This window comes from Bombina bombina, chromosome 11 (genome assembly GCF_027579735.1).
Source record: "Bombina bombina isolate aBomBom1 chromosome 11, aBomBom1.pri, whole genome shotgun sequence".
Taxonomy (NCBI): domain Eukaryota; kingdom Metazoa; phylum Chordata; class Amphibia; order Anura; family Bombinatoridae; genus Bombina; species Bombina bombina.
This window is the reverse complement of record NC_069509.1, coordinates 166,452,362-166,467,199: the sequence shown is the minus strand read 5'-3', so window position 1 is coordinate 166,467,199 and position 14,838 is coordinate 166,452,362. Positions and strand designations below refer to the sequence as shown.

At 35.6% G+C, this 14,838-nt stretch overlaps 1 protein-coding gene across 7 annotated transcripts in view; it reads left to right on the top strand.

The window, feature by feature from the left end:
- The window catches only part of LOC128641776 (integumentary mucin C.1-like), a 98,447-nt gene extending 89,024 nt beyond the window's left edge, over nucleotides 1-9,423 (top strand). For all 7 annotated transcript variants that reach the window (XM_053694302.1, XM_053694304.1, XM_053694300.1 and 4 more), the window contains one exon: nucleotides 6,714-9,423. In XM_053694302.1, the coding sequence (XP_053550277.1) occupies nucleotides 6,714-6,781 (68 nt within the window). In that variant the 3' untranslated portion in view covers nucleotides 6,782-9,423. The remainder of the gene's footprint in view (nucleotides 1-6,713) is intronic.
- Nucleotides 9,424-14,838: the final 5,415 nt, after the last annotated feature.

The following is a 14,838-nucleotide window of genomic DNA, read 5'->3' as shown; positions in this document are numbered from 1 at the left end:
CAATATAACGAATAATTACATTGTAGCTATTTTAGGATTTATATTTATTTTACAGGCAACTTTGTATTTATTTTAACTAGGTACAATAGCTATTAAATAGTTATTTACTATTTAATAGCTACCTAGTTAAAATAATTACCAAATTACCTGTAAAATAAATCCTAACCTAAGTTACAATTAAACCTAACACTACACTATCAATAAATAAATTAAATAAATTAACTACAAGTACCTACAATTACCTACAATTAAATAAACTAAACTAAATTACAAAAAATAAAAAAAGATTACAAGAATTTTAAGCTAATTACACCTACTCTAAGCCCCCTAATAAAATAACAAAGCCCCCCAAAATAAAAAAAATTCCCTACCCTAATCTAAATTAAAAAAGTTAACAGCTCTATTACCTTACCAGCCCTTAAAAGGGCTTTTTGCGGGGCATTCCCCAAAGAAATCAGCTCTTTTGCCTGTAAAAAAAACCACAATACCACCCCGCAACATTACAACCCACCACCCACATACCCCTACTCTAACCCAAACCACCCTTAAATAAACCTAACACTACCCCCCTGAAGATCTCCCTACCTTGAGTCGTCTTCACCCAACCGGGCTGAAGTCTTCATCGGATGGACCAGAAGAGGACATCCAGACCAGCAGAAGTCTTCATCCTATCCGGGCAGAAGAGGACATCCGGATCGGCAGACATCTTCATCCAAGCGGCATCTTCTATCTTCATCCATCCGACGAGGAGCGGCTTCATCTTCAAGACCTCCGGCGTGGAACATCCTTCCTGCACGACGACTAGATGACAATTGAAGGTTCCTTTAAGTAACGTCATCCAAGATGGCGTCCCTCGAATTCCGATTGGCTGATAGGATTCTATCAGCCAATCGGAATTAAAGTAGGAAAAATCTGATTGGCTGATTGAATCAGCCAATCAGATTCAAGTTCAATCGGATTGGCTGATCCAATCAGCCAATCAGATTGAGCTCGCATTCTAATGGCTGTTCCGATCGTCTAGTCGTCGTGCAGGAAGGATGTTCCGCGCCGGAGGTCTTGAAGATGGAGCCGCTCCTCGTCGGATGTATGAAGATAGAAGATGCCGCTTGGGTGAAGATGTCTGCTGGTCCGGATATCCTCTTCTGCCCGGATAGGATGAAGACTTCTGCTGGTCTGGATGTCCTCTTGGGTGAAGACGACTCAAGGTAGGGAGATCTTCAGGGGGGTAGTGTTAGGTTTATTTAAGGGGGGTTTGGGTTAGAGTAGGGGTATGTGGGTGGTGGGTTGTAATGTTGGGGGGTGGTATTGTGTTTTTTTTTACAGGCAAAAGAGCTGATTTCTTTGGGGCATGCCCCGCAAAAAGCCCTTTTAAGGGCTGGTAAGGTAATAGAGCTGTTAACTTTTTTAATTTAGATTAGGGTAGGGATTTTTTTTTATTTTGGGGGGCTTTGTTATTTTATTAGGGGGCTTAGAGTAGGTGTAATTAGCTTAAAATTCTTGTAATCTTTTTTTATTTTTTGTAATTTAGTTTAGTTTATTTAATTGTAGGTAATTGTAGATTTTTTTTATTTTGGGGAGCTTTTTTATTTTATTAGGGGGCTTAGAGTAGGTGTAATTAGCTTAAAATTCTTGTAATCTTTTTTTATTTTTTGTAATTTAGTGTTTGTTTATTTTGTAATTTAGTTTAGTTTATTTAATTGTAGGTACTTGTAGTTAATTGATTTAATTTATTTATTGATAGTGTAGTGTTAGGTTTAATTGTAACTTAGGTTAGGATTTATTTTACAGGTAATTTTGTAATTATTTTAACTAGGTAGCTATTAAATAGTAAATAACTATTTAATAGCTATTGTACCTAGTTAAAATAATTCAAAGTTGCCTGTAAAATAAATATAAATCCTAAAATAGCTACAATGTAATTATTCATTATATTGTAGCTATATTAGGGTTTATTTTACAGGTAAGTATTTAGTTTTAATTAGGAATACTTTAGTTAATAATTTTTTTTTTTTGGTTAGATTAAAATTATATTTAATTTAGGGGGGTGTTAGGGTTAGGGTTAGACTTAGCTTTAGGAGTTAATACATTTATTAGAGTAGCAGCGAGGTCTGGTCGGCAGATTAGGGGTTAATAAGTGTAGGTAAGGTAGCGGCGATGTTGGGGGTGGCAGATTAGGGGTTAATAAATATTATGTAGGTGTTGGCGATGTTGGGGGCAGCAGATTAGGGGTATATAGGTATAATGTAGGTTGCTGCGGTGTCCTGAGTGGCAGATTAGGGGTTAATTGTGTAATGCAGGTGTCAGCGATAGCGGGGGCGGCAGATTAGGGGTTAATAAGTGTAAGGTTAGGGGTGTTTAGACTTGGGGTACATGTTAGGGTGTTAGGTGCAGATTTAGAAACTGTTTCCCCATAGGAAACAATGGGGCTGCGTTAGGAGCTTAACGCTGCTTTTTTGTAGGTGTTAGGTTTTTTCCTGCCCAAACTGCCCCATTGTTTCCTATTGGGGAATCGTGCACGAGCACGTTTTTCCAGCTAGCCGCTACCGTAAGCAACGCTGGTATTGAGGGTTGAAGTGGCGGTAAATTAGGCTCAACGCTCCCTTTTTGGAGCCTAACGCAGCCCCTCAGACAACTCTAAATACCAGCATTGTCTTAAGGGTGCGCTGGAAAAAAAAGCAGCGTTAGCACCGCGGGTCTTTACAGACAAAACTCTAAATCTAGGCGATATGTATTTATGTGTTTTTATATGTGTATATATCTGTAAATACATATATGAACTTATACATATGTAAATACATATGTACACAAATATAGATACACACATATACAGTATATATATATATATATATATATACACATTTTAAAAATATATATGCATGACTAACACCTGTGATCTCATATATTTGAGCCTTTATAACTTTTGTGTACAATATTTGTTTGTAATATTTTTATTATATAGTGTTATTATGAGTGTAAGTGTACTTTGGAGTGCATTTTTGATGTGTTTTGTGCAAGTTTTTAGTTTTGCAAAGCAGTTAACCAGAACTCTGAAGTTGCGGAAATCATTTTAGCGTAGATTGCGATAACGTTTTCTTTTAACTTGTAATACGAACGCTAAGCTAGATGATCGCAAACCCTCACAATATACCCCTTATCGCTTGGGCACAAACATTTGCGCTCCACTTGTAATTTAGTCGAGTATGTTATTACATAGTCAGCATTATTTAAATTCACCATTTTGATGGTGCCATTCATTTTGGAGTCCATTATACCAATATTTTTTTTGCCAATTTTGAATGGATTATGAGTGGTTCTCTGATTCTTGTGCGGGAGCACAAAAAGGTTTATTGTGGGTCTTTGTGAGTATTGGAAGTAGCATGCATATTACAAGTTTAAAGTAAACACATTTGCTCGAGGGCAATTGAATTTAAAACTCATCCGGATAGCGCAACTTCAGAGCTCTGGTTAACTGTTATGAATCAAAAAAGTTGCACAAAACACATCAAAAATACAATGAACAGTACAGTAGCACTCATAACAACACTGTCTGATAAAAAAAATATTAAAAAAATTGTTTAAAAAGTTATATGGGCTCAAAGATATGAGGTCACAGGTAAAAAAAAAGGGCAGACAAAGGAATTTAACAGAGATATACTTTACATACATATACATGTCTAAACATGTGTGTGTGTACATGTGTATTCATGTATTTATATGTGTATTGTATATATGTATTTACAGACAAATATATACTCATATAAACACATTAATGCATGTGTATACGTAAATAAATATATATATATGCATTGATTAAAATAGCCAGTAGGTGGAGCTGTCCGCTTGTGTTGCACCAAAGATATGCAAGCCAAGCAAGCTGAAATTAATCAGTTTACCAGACATGAGCTATCGAGCAGCTTGCAAAGGAACAAGATCTTCCTGTCTATAAATCAGTCCAGATTGGAATGCATAGAAAGAACTGTTTGCAGAAAAATGCAAGTAAAGTCTGTATTGTGTGATTATTTTATTAGGTTTATAATGCTGTTAAGCATTTAAAGTCTTCATTTCAAAGCTTTAAAAATTTTGAAATTTACAACAGTTTCGATTTACAACCATTCCTTCTGAAACCTAACCCCGGCGTAAACTGAGGGCTACCTGTTATATGTGCATTGAGATCTTTGCAGTCAAGTAGCTCAAAACATGAAAAATCATATTTATGCAATATTAATATAATAAAAGTAAAACTTTGTAACTATGTATTTACTGTAAATATTTCACATTCCAATTTTCTTCATGTAGAGGAATATGGTATATTTATCTATCTATCTATCTATATATATATATATATATATATATATATATATATATATATATATATATACAGTCGTATGCAAAAAGTTTAGGTACCCCTGACAATTTCCATGATTTTGATTTAAAATAATTGGGTGTTTGAAACAGCAATTTCATTTTGATCTATCAAATAACTGAAGGACACAGTAATATTCCAGTAGTGAAATGTGGTTTATTGGATTAACAGAAAATGTGCATTATGCATCAAAATGAAATTAGCCAGGTGCATACATTTGGGCACCCCAACAGAAATATTGCATCAATATTTAGTAGAGCCTCCTTTAGCAGAAATAAGAGCCTCTAGACGCTTCCTATAGCCTGTAATGAGTGTCTGGATTCTGGATGAAGGTATTTTGGACCATTCCTCCTTGCAAAACATCTCCAGTTCAGTTAGGTTTGATGGTTGCCGAGCATGGACAGCCCGCTTCAAATCACCCCACAGATTTTCAATGATATTCAGGTCTGGGGAATGGGATGGCCATTCCAGAATATTGTACTTGTTCCTCTGCATAAATGCCAGAGTAGATTTTGAGCAGTGTTTTGAGTCGGTGTCTTGTTGAAATATCCAGCTCCAGCGTAACTTCAACTTTGTGACTGATTCCTCAACATTATTCTCAAGTAGCTGCTGATATTGAGTGGAATCCATGCAACCCTCAACTTTAACAAGATTACCAGTACCGGCACTGGCCACACAGCCCCACAGCATGATGGAACATCCACCAAATTTTACTGTGGCAAGCAAGTGTTTGTCTTGGAACGCTGTGTTCTTTTGCCAGCATGCATAATGCCCCTTGTTATGACCAAATAACTCAATATTTGTTTCATCAGTCCACAGCACCTTCATCCAAAATGAAGCTGGATTGTCCAAATGTGCGTTTGCATACCTCAAGTGACTCTGTTTGTGCATGTGTGCAGAAAAGGCTTCTTCCGCATCACTCTCCCATACGCTGAATTATTGAATGATGCACAGGGACACCATCTGCAGCAAGATGTTGTAGGTCTTTGGAGGTGGTCTGTGGGCTGTTTTTCACCGTTCTCACCATCCTTTGCCTTTGCCTCTCCAATATTTTACTTCTGGCCTTAACAAGAACTGTGCCTGTGGTCATCCTTTTCCTTACTATGTTCCTCACAGTGGACACTGACAGCTTAAACTCTGCAATAGCTTTTTGTAGCCTTATCCTAAATTATAATGTTGAACAATCTTTGTTTTCAGGTCATTTGAGAGTTGTTTTGAGTCCCCCATGTTGCCACTCTTCAGAGGAGAGTCAAAAGAGAACAACAATTCGCAATTGGCCACCTTAAATACCTTTTCTCATGATTGGATGCACCTGTCTATGAAGTTCAAGACTTAATGGGCTCACCAAACCAATTGTGTGTTCCAATTAATCAGTGCAAGGTAGTTACAGGTTTTTAAATCAACAAAATGACAAGGGTGCCCAAATTTATGCACCTGTCTAATTTTGTTTTGATGCATATTGCACATTTTCTGTTAACCCAATAAACCTTATATTACTACTGAAATATTGTTGTGTCCTTCAGTTTTTTGATAGATCAAAATGAAATTGCTGACCCAAACACCCAAATTATTTATAAATGAAAATCATGGAAATTGTCAGGGGTGCCTAAACTTTTGCATACGACTGTATATATATATATATATATATATATATATATATATATATATATATATCTTTATTAATATATTTTACAAAAAAAACCACAAATATATATAGAAACCAGTATATATATTAGAATAAGTAGAACATAGTCTGCTATGTGAAGAATATTGGAATGTGCAATGTTAATATTTCCTGTCAGGTTAGCGCACGCAATCAGGTTTGCACGCAAGTTTTTTTTCCCCACTTCTTGTGCTCCTTTGAAGTCTATAGGGGAATTCATTAATTCGTTCACAATATTCAAAGTTCGACTTCTTGCGTTTGATGGGTTATCGTGTGAAAACTTTTTACTTTCAACTTGCAATATATGCACTACCTGACGTGTGCAAAAAGCCTCCATTAACAAAGTTAACTAGCTAGTGGGAGCGATGAATGGCGCTCCACTTGTAATCTTGCCCTTTATTTTTATGAGCAATGAGCTGCAAGGCCTTCCTGTAGTGTCCTCTGAGACCCCAATAACTCTTCAGCATTCTTTCCATCAACAAAGCTTTTGTCAGCCAAATATCCGTATTACTTTGAGAACCCCACTAAACATGACCAAAAAGAAAATGAAGTTTAATTATTAAGAATACATTTCTTATTGGTATATAAATGAATGCATGTTATTGTATTTAACATTTGGCTGGTTGTATATTGTCTTACAATCTCGCGAGTCAGTAAGTTGAATAGTTTTTTGTTTTTGTTTTTCAGGCAAAGATGCTCGTCTGGATCTTCTGACGATTGCTGGCTTCCTTTTGTTAAGCTATTTTCTTGTATAAAAACAATGAAAGTTCCCTTTGACATTGACATGTTTATCAACATGCTAAAATGCAACCACTGAGCAACAGAAATGAATGAACAAAAAATGAATAAAGAATATAAAACACACAAACCATAACAAATATGTGCAATATACAGACCCATCATAGAGAATGATATACCTTGGTTACTAAAGCACAGAGTATTTACCCATTATTATTTATATTCTGATCCACTGCGTCCAGATTCCTTTCTATAACATTTCATTTTGCTTTGATGAGTGTGATTAATCTTGAAAAAAAATTATTGTAGGATTTATTTTACAACCAACTTTAAAGAAATGTTATCAACAAACGTATGCATTTTATAAAAGCTAAATTTCGTATTGTTTATTTTTGACAGAAAACACATTTATTTAATTGAAATAATACATATATTATGGTAAATATTGTATTATAAGATTGTAAAATGCTATACTAGGATTGGTGGGTCATGTTACCTACATTGTTTCACATTCTATTTTTCTCAAAGGGACAGTCTACACCAGAATTGTTATTGTTTAAAAAGATAGATAATCCCTTTATTACCCATTCCCCAGTTTTACATAACCAACAGAGTTATATGAATACACTTTTTACCTCTGTGATTACCTTGTATCTAAGCCTCTGCAAACTGCCCCCTATTTCATTTCTTTTGAAAGATGTCCATTTTAGCTAAAGCTGGCTCACTGGATCTCCACGTGCGTGAGCACAGAGTTATCTATATGTCACACATGAACTAACACCCTATAGTAGTGAAAAACTGTTAAAATGCCCTGAGAGAAGAGGCGGCCTTCAAGGGCTTAGAAATTTGCATATGAACCTCCTAGGTTTAGCTTTCAACTAAGAATACCAAGAGAACAAAGCAAAATTGGTGATAAAAGTAAATTGGAAAATTGTTTAAAATGATATTCTCTATCTGAATCATGAAAGTTTATTTTGGACTAGACTATCCCTTAAAAGGGCCATATTATAAAAAAAAATATATTGTACTAGAACATTATTATTGCACTATTATATAAAGGGACAAAAAGGTCACCATTTTTTTCTGATTCAGTAATTATTCACTGCATTGCAAAAGATTTAGCTACAACATTTTTTTTTTTCCAATTGCTTAGAAATTAAAAAATTTTTTAATGTTGTTTATCTTGATTATTTGCTATGGCCTCTTAGAGACAGACATAAATTACCTCATGCACAGGTTAACCAATCATTTATGTGTAAAAATAGCATTTGTTCCACAATCCCTAGAAAGGCCAAGAAGTAAAATCTGTAACCTAGGTTTTCAAAATACTGCAAATTGCCTAAATCAGCTATTTGATTTGCAGCTTGTTTGGGATACATTTTCTTTTAGGCCTTTTTAGGGGGAATGAGACAAGCAATTATTTTTTTTTGCAAGATGTGTTAAAGGGACTTTCCAGCCAAAAATGGACTCCACATGGATGCATTTCACTTTTAAATAGAATCATTTTTGTAATATAAATGTATTAGCAAAAATGTTTCTAATAAAAGCTATAGCTGTTTCAAAAGTGTATTTGAGTATACACCGTGCAACAGCATTTTAAACACAGAACTTGTTCAGAGAGCCTAAGGTGTTTATACCATCTGGTAATGACTCAATGTGTTAATTGCTGACTAGATATAAGCCCCACTGGCACTCTGTGCAGCTGCAGTATTTATATTGCTGCTGCACTGAAAATATCTAGCTATGTGTCACATGCACGTGCAGAGAAAAATGACTTTTAGTAGAAGCATTTTTGCCAATATATGTATATTTTAAATATGTTTCTATTCTAAGATGTAATTCATCTATGTGCATTTAAATTTTGACCATAATGTTCCTTTAAATCTTATTTTTATATGGCTGCTGATTGGTTGGTGGTTATAAACCCTGATTGGCTCAAAAGTTGCACTGGAATGCATTGCTGGTCTGCTGCTGATTTTAACAATGTGTTTAAACCCTTAGTGGAAATAGTTCTGTACATGAAATGTAATAATATAATACTCTAGCACATTAGACTGTTTTATTATTGCTCCACTATGTCCTTATCAGAAATCACACAATTTTGAGAGTCTGTCTTTGTCTATGTGTGTGCTGTTACCTTTAGATAAGCATTTATTATCAGAATAAATAAAATATACACAAAGAATCTATATGCAGACAAAATAAAATTATTTAGATTACAGAAATTAGGTAACAGAAAGGATCATGAATCTTTCCAATCAAGTAAAACATATTACCATATGGTAGATGGGAAGTACAGAATAGTTTTAGTTCACTATAAAACTCTACCAAATATATCTCATAGTATTTTATTTCAAACAACTTAAAAATATATAACAATGATTTTGAAAAGTGCACTATTATGAGCTATTACAATGCTCTTATGGAGTTATACATTTTAAAAAAGTTATGATTAATATGATACATTTTAAATTGTAAGTTCCCACCGGAACAGGGCTCCCAATTCCTCCTGTATTTGTTTGTTAAATTTTGTCTGGTGTCTCATATTGTACTGTGCTTTTATCTTTGTTACCCATGGACAGCGCTGCGGAATCGGTTGGCGCTTTATAAATAAAGAATAATAATAATAAAATTTTAAATAAAAATAAATATACAGATACCATATCACCTATCCTTATTATTTGGTTTCATCATTTCTTTTAAATGTCACTGCTCTGCCTTGGTATTAAATGTTAAATAAATATAGGAAGCTACTAATATTCTCTATATTCTGCTGTGAAATCTGTTTGCAATATATTTCATGGTTATGTCCTTTTGCGTAAACACTAAACAATTGTTAATTTCAAACTGCAAAGATAAACAAAGTGCAGTTGAAGGTAAATCTACCCAAGATTGTCTAAGGTTAGAATAGAATCCTCTGTTTCTCCAGTCTTATTTATTATGGAACCTTATAGAAACTTTAAGGGATATGAAACCCCACATTTTTATTTCATGATTTAGGTAGAACATATCATTTTAAATAACTTCCCAATTTACTTATATTATCATATTTCCTTCATTCTCTTGGTATAATTTGTTAAAGGAGCTGCAATGAACTACTGGTTTTTAACTGACCACATGGGTGAACCAATGCCAATCAGTATATATATGCAGCCACCAATCAGCTGCTAGAACCTAGGTTCTTTGCTGCTCCTGAGCTCACCTAGATAAAGCTTTACGCAAAGGATAAAAAGAAAAGGAAGCAAATTAAACAATAGAAGTAAATTGGAAAATTGTTTAAAATGTTATGCTCTGTCTAAATCTTGAATGTCTAATTATGACTTTACTGTCCCTTTAAAAAAAACAACAACAGCAACAACAAAAATGTGTGGCTATTGGCATTAAAACCAACTAATTTACAATGTTCATGAAATAACCATATGTATTGCTGTATTACTAATCCTTAGCTCAATGTCCAATAACAAGTTCTTGGGTAAATAAGAGCTCAAGAGAAGTTGTACAATTGTTATTGTTTAAAAAGATAGATAGCGCCTTTTCTACCCATTCCCCAGCTTTGCACAACCAACATTGTTATATTAATATACTTTATTACATTTAAACCTCTACATGTCTGCCTGTTTCTAAGCCACTACAGATAACCTCTTATCACATGCTTTTTTATTAGCTTTTCCCAACAAGAGACTGCTAATTTATGTGTGTCATATAGATAACACTGTGCTCTCTCCCGTGGAGTTATGCAGGACACAGCACTTATTGGCTAAAATGCAAGTCAATAGAAAAGAAATTGCCCTTATATCAGGGGGAGTCTGCAGATGCTTAGATACGCACTAATTATACAAGTAAAAAGTGTATTAATATAACTCGGGAATGGGTAATAAAGGGATTATCTATGTTTTTAAACAATGACCATTTTGGAGTAGATAATCCCTTTAAAAAAAAAAAAAGTTATTTTGATACATCCATTAAGAATTAACAATTAATTTTAAAAGTCTGTTAATACATTATCCCTATTGTTATGTAATTTCCTCTACCAATCTGTGAATAATAAACATTCTATTAATCTTTGTAGAGTTAACAATAACATTACTGTGTATGCTCTAATCTCATCATAAAATATTCACTTCCTAATTCATTAAAATCTAATCTAAATCAATTGTTTCAAACATTTATTAATATTCTGAAATACCAAACATATCAATAAATATACCAAACATATCTATAAGTATACAGATGTATGGTGTATTTTGTACTCAATTAATTTAAGCCGCTTTTTATAGGAATGGCATTTTGTCTGGTACAAAAAGGAGCAACAATGAAATTATCAGTATGCTGGATTTTTATACAAAGTCTTTATGAGTGTATAAAGCAGGTGTGATGAGGAAAAGGAGACGCTGGAACTCATGGTAAATCAGAGTAGGTTTATTCAGGAGCAGGCTTTACAACACACCGGGTAAGCTCCAACCTGACGCGTTTCGTGCATGCGTACATGCGCTTCTTCAGAGATATGCGTCTCAACCAGTCTGGGTCAATATAAAGGTGAATTAGGCCAATCATAAGGCAAAGAGAGTAATTGAATCTTTGATTTTGAACCCATGCTGTGTATAGATAGATAAGTGTGCTAGTACAAAGGGACTAAAAATCATTATGTGTGATTGGATGAGATGTTGGCATTCACCTTTTATATATCTCCAGTTTGCAGTAAAGCAGGGATGGGCAAGACGTAGATTGCGGTCTACCAGTGAACCGCAAGTGAATTTTGAGGTGACCGCCTGTAAGATTTCAAAAGTCTGCATAATAAGAGAAAGATTTCTCACACATCTATGGCGGCGATGCTCTTCACTCAGAATCTAGATTCTATATTCTGAGTGCAGAGCCTCGTCATTGTAGGTATGTGAGAAATATTTCTCTTTTGCAGACTTTTGAAATCGGCTATGACTCTGAGTCTATGACGGCGGTATGGGCACTGTACTTTAGCATGCGTGACGCGGCTGTAGCTGAACTCGCTGCCCCAGCTTTGGTTACAAGATCTGCCCCCTAATCAACCCGACATGGCGTCAGGCCAATAAAATTACTTTGTAGAATGAGTCTTGAGCCGTCTTGATTGTGAGATTAATTATCATACGCAGGCGCAGTACACAGATAAGGTTGCTTGATGGTCCCAGCGTGACCTAAAGAGAGAGCTCTCGCAGTAAGTAAAGATAGATCGCGACTGTATTTGTTAAAGAGCGCGGCTGATTTTTAAAGCTGTATTATTTATGGCAAAAATACAATTTTCAGCCAGCAGATCCTATTTGTAGCAAAAATACAGTGTGTGCTGGACTATTCTTTGTGTTTTTTGAAAAAATACATTATTATTATTATTATTATTATTATTTTTTTTGTTTTTTTTTTTAGTTAGGTGACCACGTCACTTGGAATAAAATTAGAGGTAGCCCTTGCCTTACAAAAGTCTGCCCACCCTTGGTTTAAAGGGACAGTCTAGTCAAAATTAAACTTTAATGATTCAGATAGGACATGCAATTTTAAACAACTTTCCAACTTTCTTTTATCATCAAATTTGCTTTGTTCTTTTGGTATTCTTTGATGAAAGCTAAACCTAGGTAGGCTCATATGCTAATTTCTAAGCCCTTGAAGGCCGCCTCTGCATTTTGAAATTTTTCCACAGCTGGACAGCACTAGTTCATGTGTGTCATATAGATAACATTGTGCTGATGCTCGTGAAGTTACTAATGAGTCAGCACTGATTGGCTAAAATGCAAGTCTGTCAAAAGAACTGAAATAAAGGGGCAGTCTGCAGAGGCTTAGATACAAGGTAATCTCAGAGGTAAGAAGTATATTAATATAACAGTGTTGGTAATGCAAAACTTGGGAATGTGTAATAAAAGGACTATCTATCTTTTTAAACAATAACAATTCTGGAGTAGACTGTCCCTTTAATTTCATAAGATGGAGAAGGGAGAGAGGGGTAAGAATGAGAATGTTAGATTTTTTTTAAAAAGGAGAAAAACCAGAGACTAGATAAGAAAATTTTAAAGGGATAGAGAGACAGAGATGATAGAGAGATGGAGAGAAAGAAAGTAAGTTAAATAAAGAAAGAGAATGGGCAATAGAAAAGGCTTATAGGGAGAGAGTGAGGTCTGAAAGAGTTAAGCACATAGGTGTGAGATACGGTGAGTACTTGGGATCCATACTGTTATATTATGCACACTCCACATACCCCAGCATAACCCATCAGCACGTTAAACTATAAAGTATATTGGTGTGGAAGCTGTAGATAGGTGTCACTTGATATGAAAGTCTTTGCCCTTTATGTATTGGAATATGGAGCTGCTGCATTTTAGTTCCACCATTTGTAGAGATATTGAGCTATATTCTGCTCCCAGAGTTACAACTTCATGGCTTCAGACACTGGATTGGATTCATAAACATTTCTAAGGTCCCTCAGGGGTTGCGTTATAAAGCTGAGTGCTAAAGATAACAAACCTTGTAATATGAGCAATGTTTAGAGCGGCTACGTTATCCATTTAAAGTACACTGCATGCTAAAGAGCTGTCGGCTGCACTAAACATTCTCTGGTTATTCTGTTTTACCATGGATTTGTAATATTAGATTGTGCGTTATTCTGAGTGCAGTCACGTGATATTGATAGTGCACCCTGCTCTTCACTTATAATCTAGACCTGTGTGTGACAGTATCATTCAAGAATATCATGTCTCATATTATTAATATGTGTGAGTGTGTGTGATGATGTGTTTACACATGTATGTATGTGTATATATATATATATATATAAAACACGGGTGGGGTCAGCACTCTCAGGCCGGACTGGGTACACATCCTATGACCCTGCAACATGCACAGCCCTGGGTGCAAACCAGCAGTCTGTCACCAGAGCCACAGGCAGTTAACCCCAGTCAGGCCTGGGTGCAAGGCCCAAACAGGGAAATTACAAAAAAATAATACATTAATATAACACACAGAAAAAGTCCAGCACTCATTCACAAGCTCTCAACTAAGATAAAAAGCAGCAATGGAAGAGTTAGTTACCGCATCTGGCCAAATGGGAAAAGCCCAGGTCTCTTCCAAAAAACCTGGGTCCCGAAACAGCCACACAATGCAGGCTCACAATCAAACAACTGTGAAAAAAAGCAACTGTGAAAAAATGGAGGGTGCACAGGCTTATGTAATCTCCCCAAACATATACAAAACACGGGTGGGGTCTCTCAGGCCGTTTTTCACAGCTGCTTTTTTTCACAGTTGTTTGATTGTGAGCCTGCATTGTTTGGCTGTTTAGGGACCCAGGTTTTTGTAAGAGACCTTGACGAGGTACCTGGGCTTTTCCCATTTGGCCAGATGCGGTAACTAACTCTTCCATTGCTGCTTTTTATCTTAGTTGAAAGCTTGTGAGTAAGTGCTGGAATTTTTCTGTGTGTTATATTAATGTATTATTTTTTTGTAATTTTCCCTGTTTGGGCCTTGCACCCAGGCCTGACTGGGGTTAACTGCATGTGGCTCTGGTGACAGTGCAGCTTCCTGAGAGTGCTGGTTTGCACCCAGGGCTGTGCATGTTGCAGGGTCATAGGATGTGTACCCGGTCCGGCCTGAGAGTGCTGACCCCACCTGTGTTTTGTATATGTTTGGGGAGATTACATAAGCCTGTGCAGCCTCCATTTTTTTCAGCCACACAATGCAGGCTCACAATCAAACAACTGTGAAAAAAAGCAACTGTGAAAAAATGGAGGGTGCACAGGCTTATGTAATCTCCCCAAACATATACAAAACACGGGTGGGGTCTCTCAGGCCGTTTTTCACAGTTGCTTTTTTTCACAGTTGTTTGATTGTGAGCCTGCATTGTGCGGCTGTTTAGGGACCCAGGTTTTTTGGAAGAGACCTTGACGAGGTACCTGGTCTTTTCCCATTTGGCCAGATGCGGTAACTAACTCTTCCATTGCTGCTTTTTATCTTAGTTGAAAGCTTGTGAGTGAGTGCTGGACTTTTTCTGTGTTTTTTATATATATATATATATATATATATATATATATATATATATATATATATATATATATATATGTTG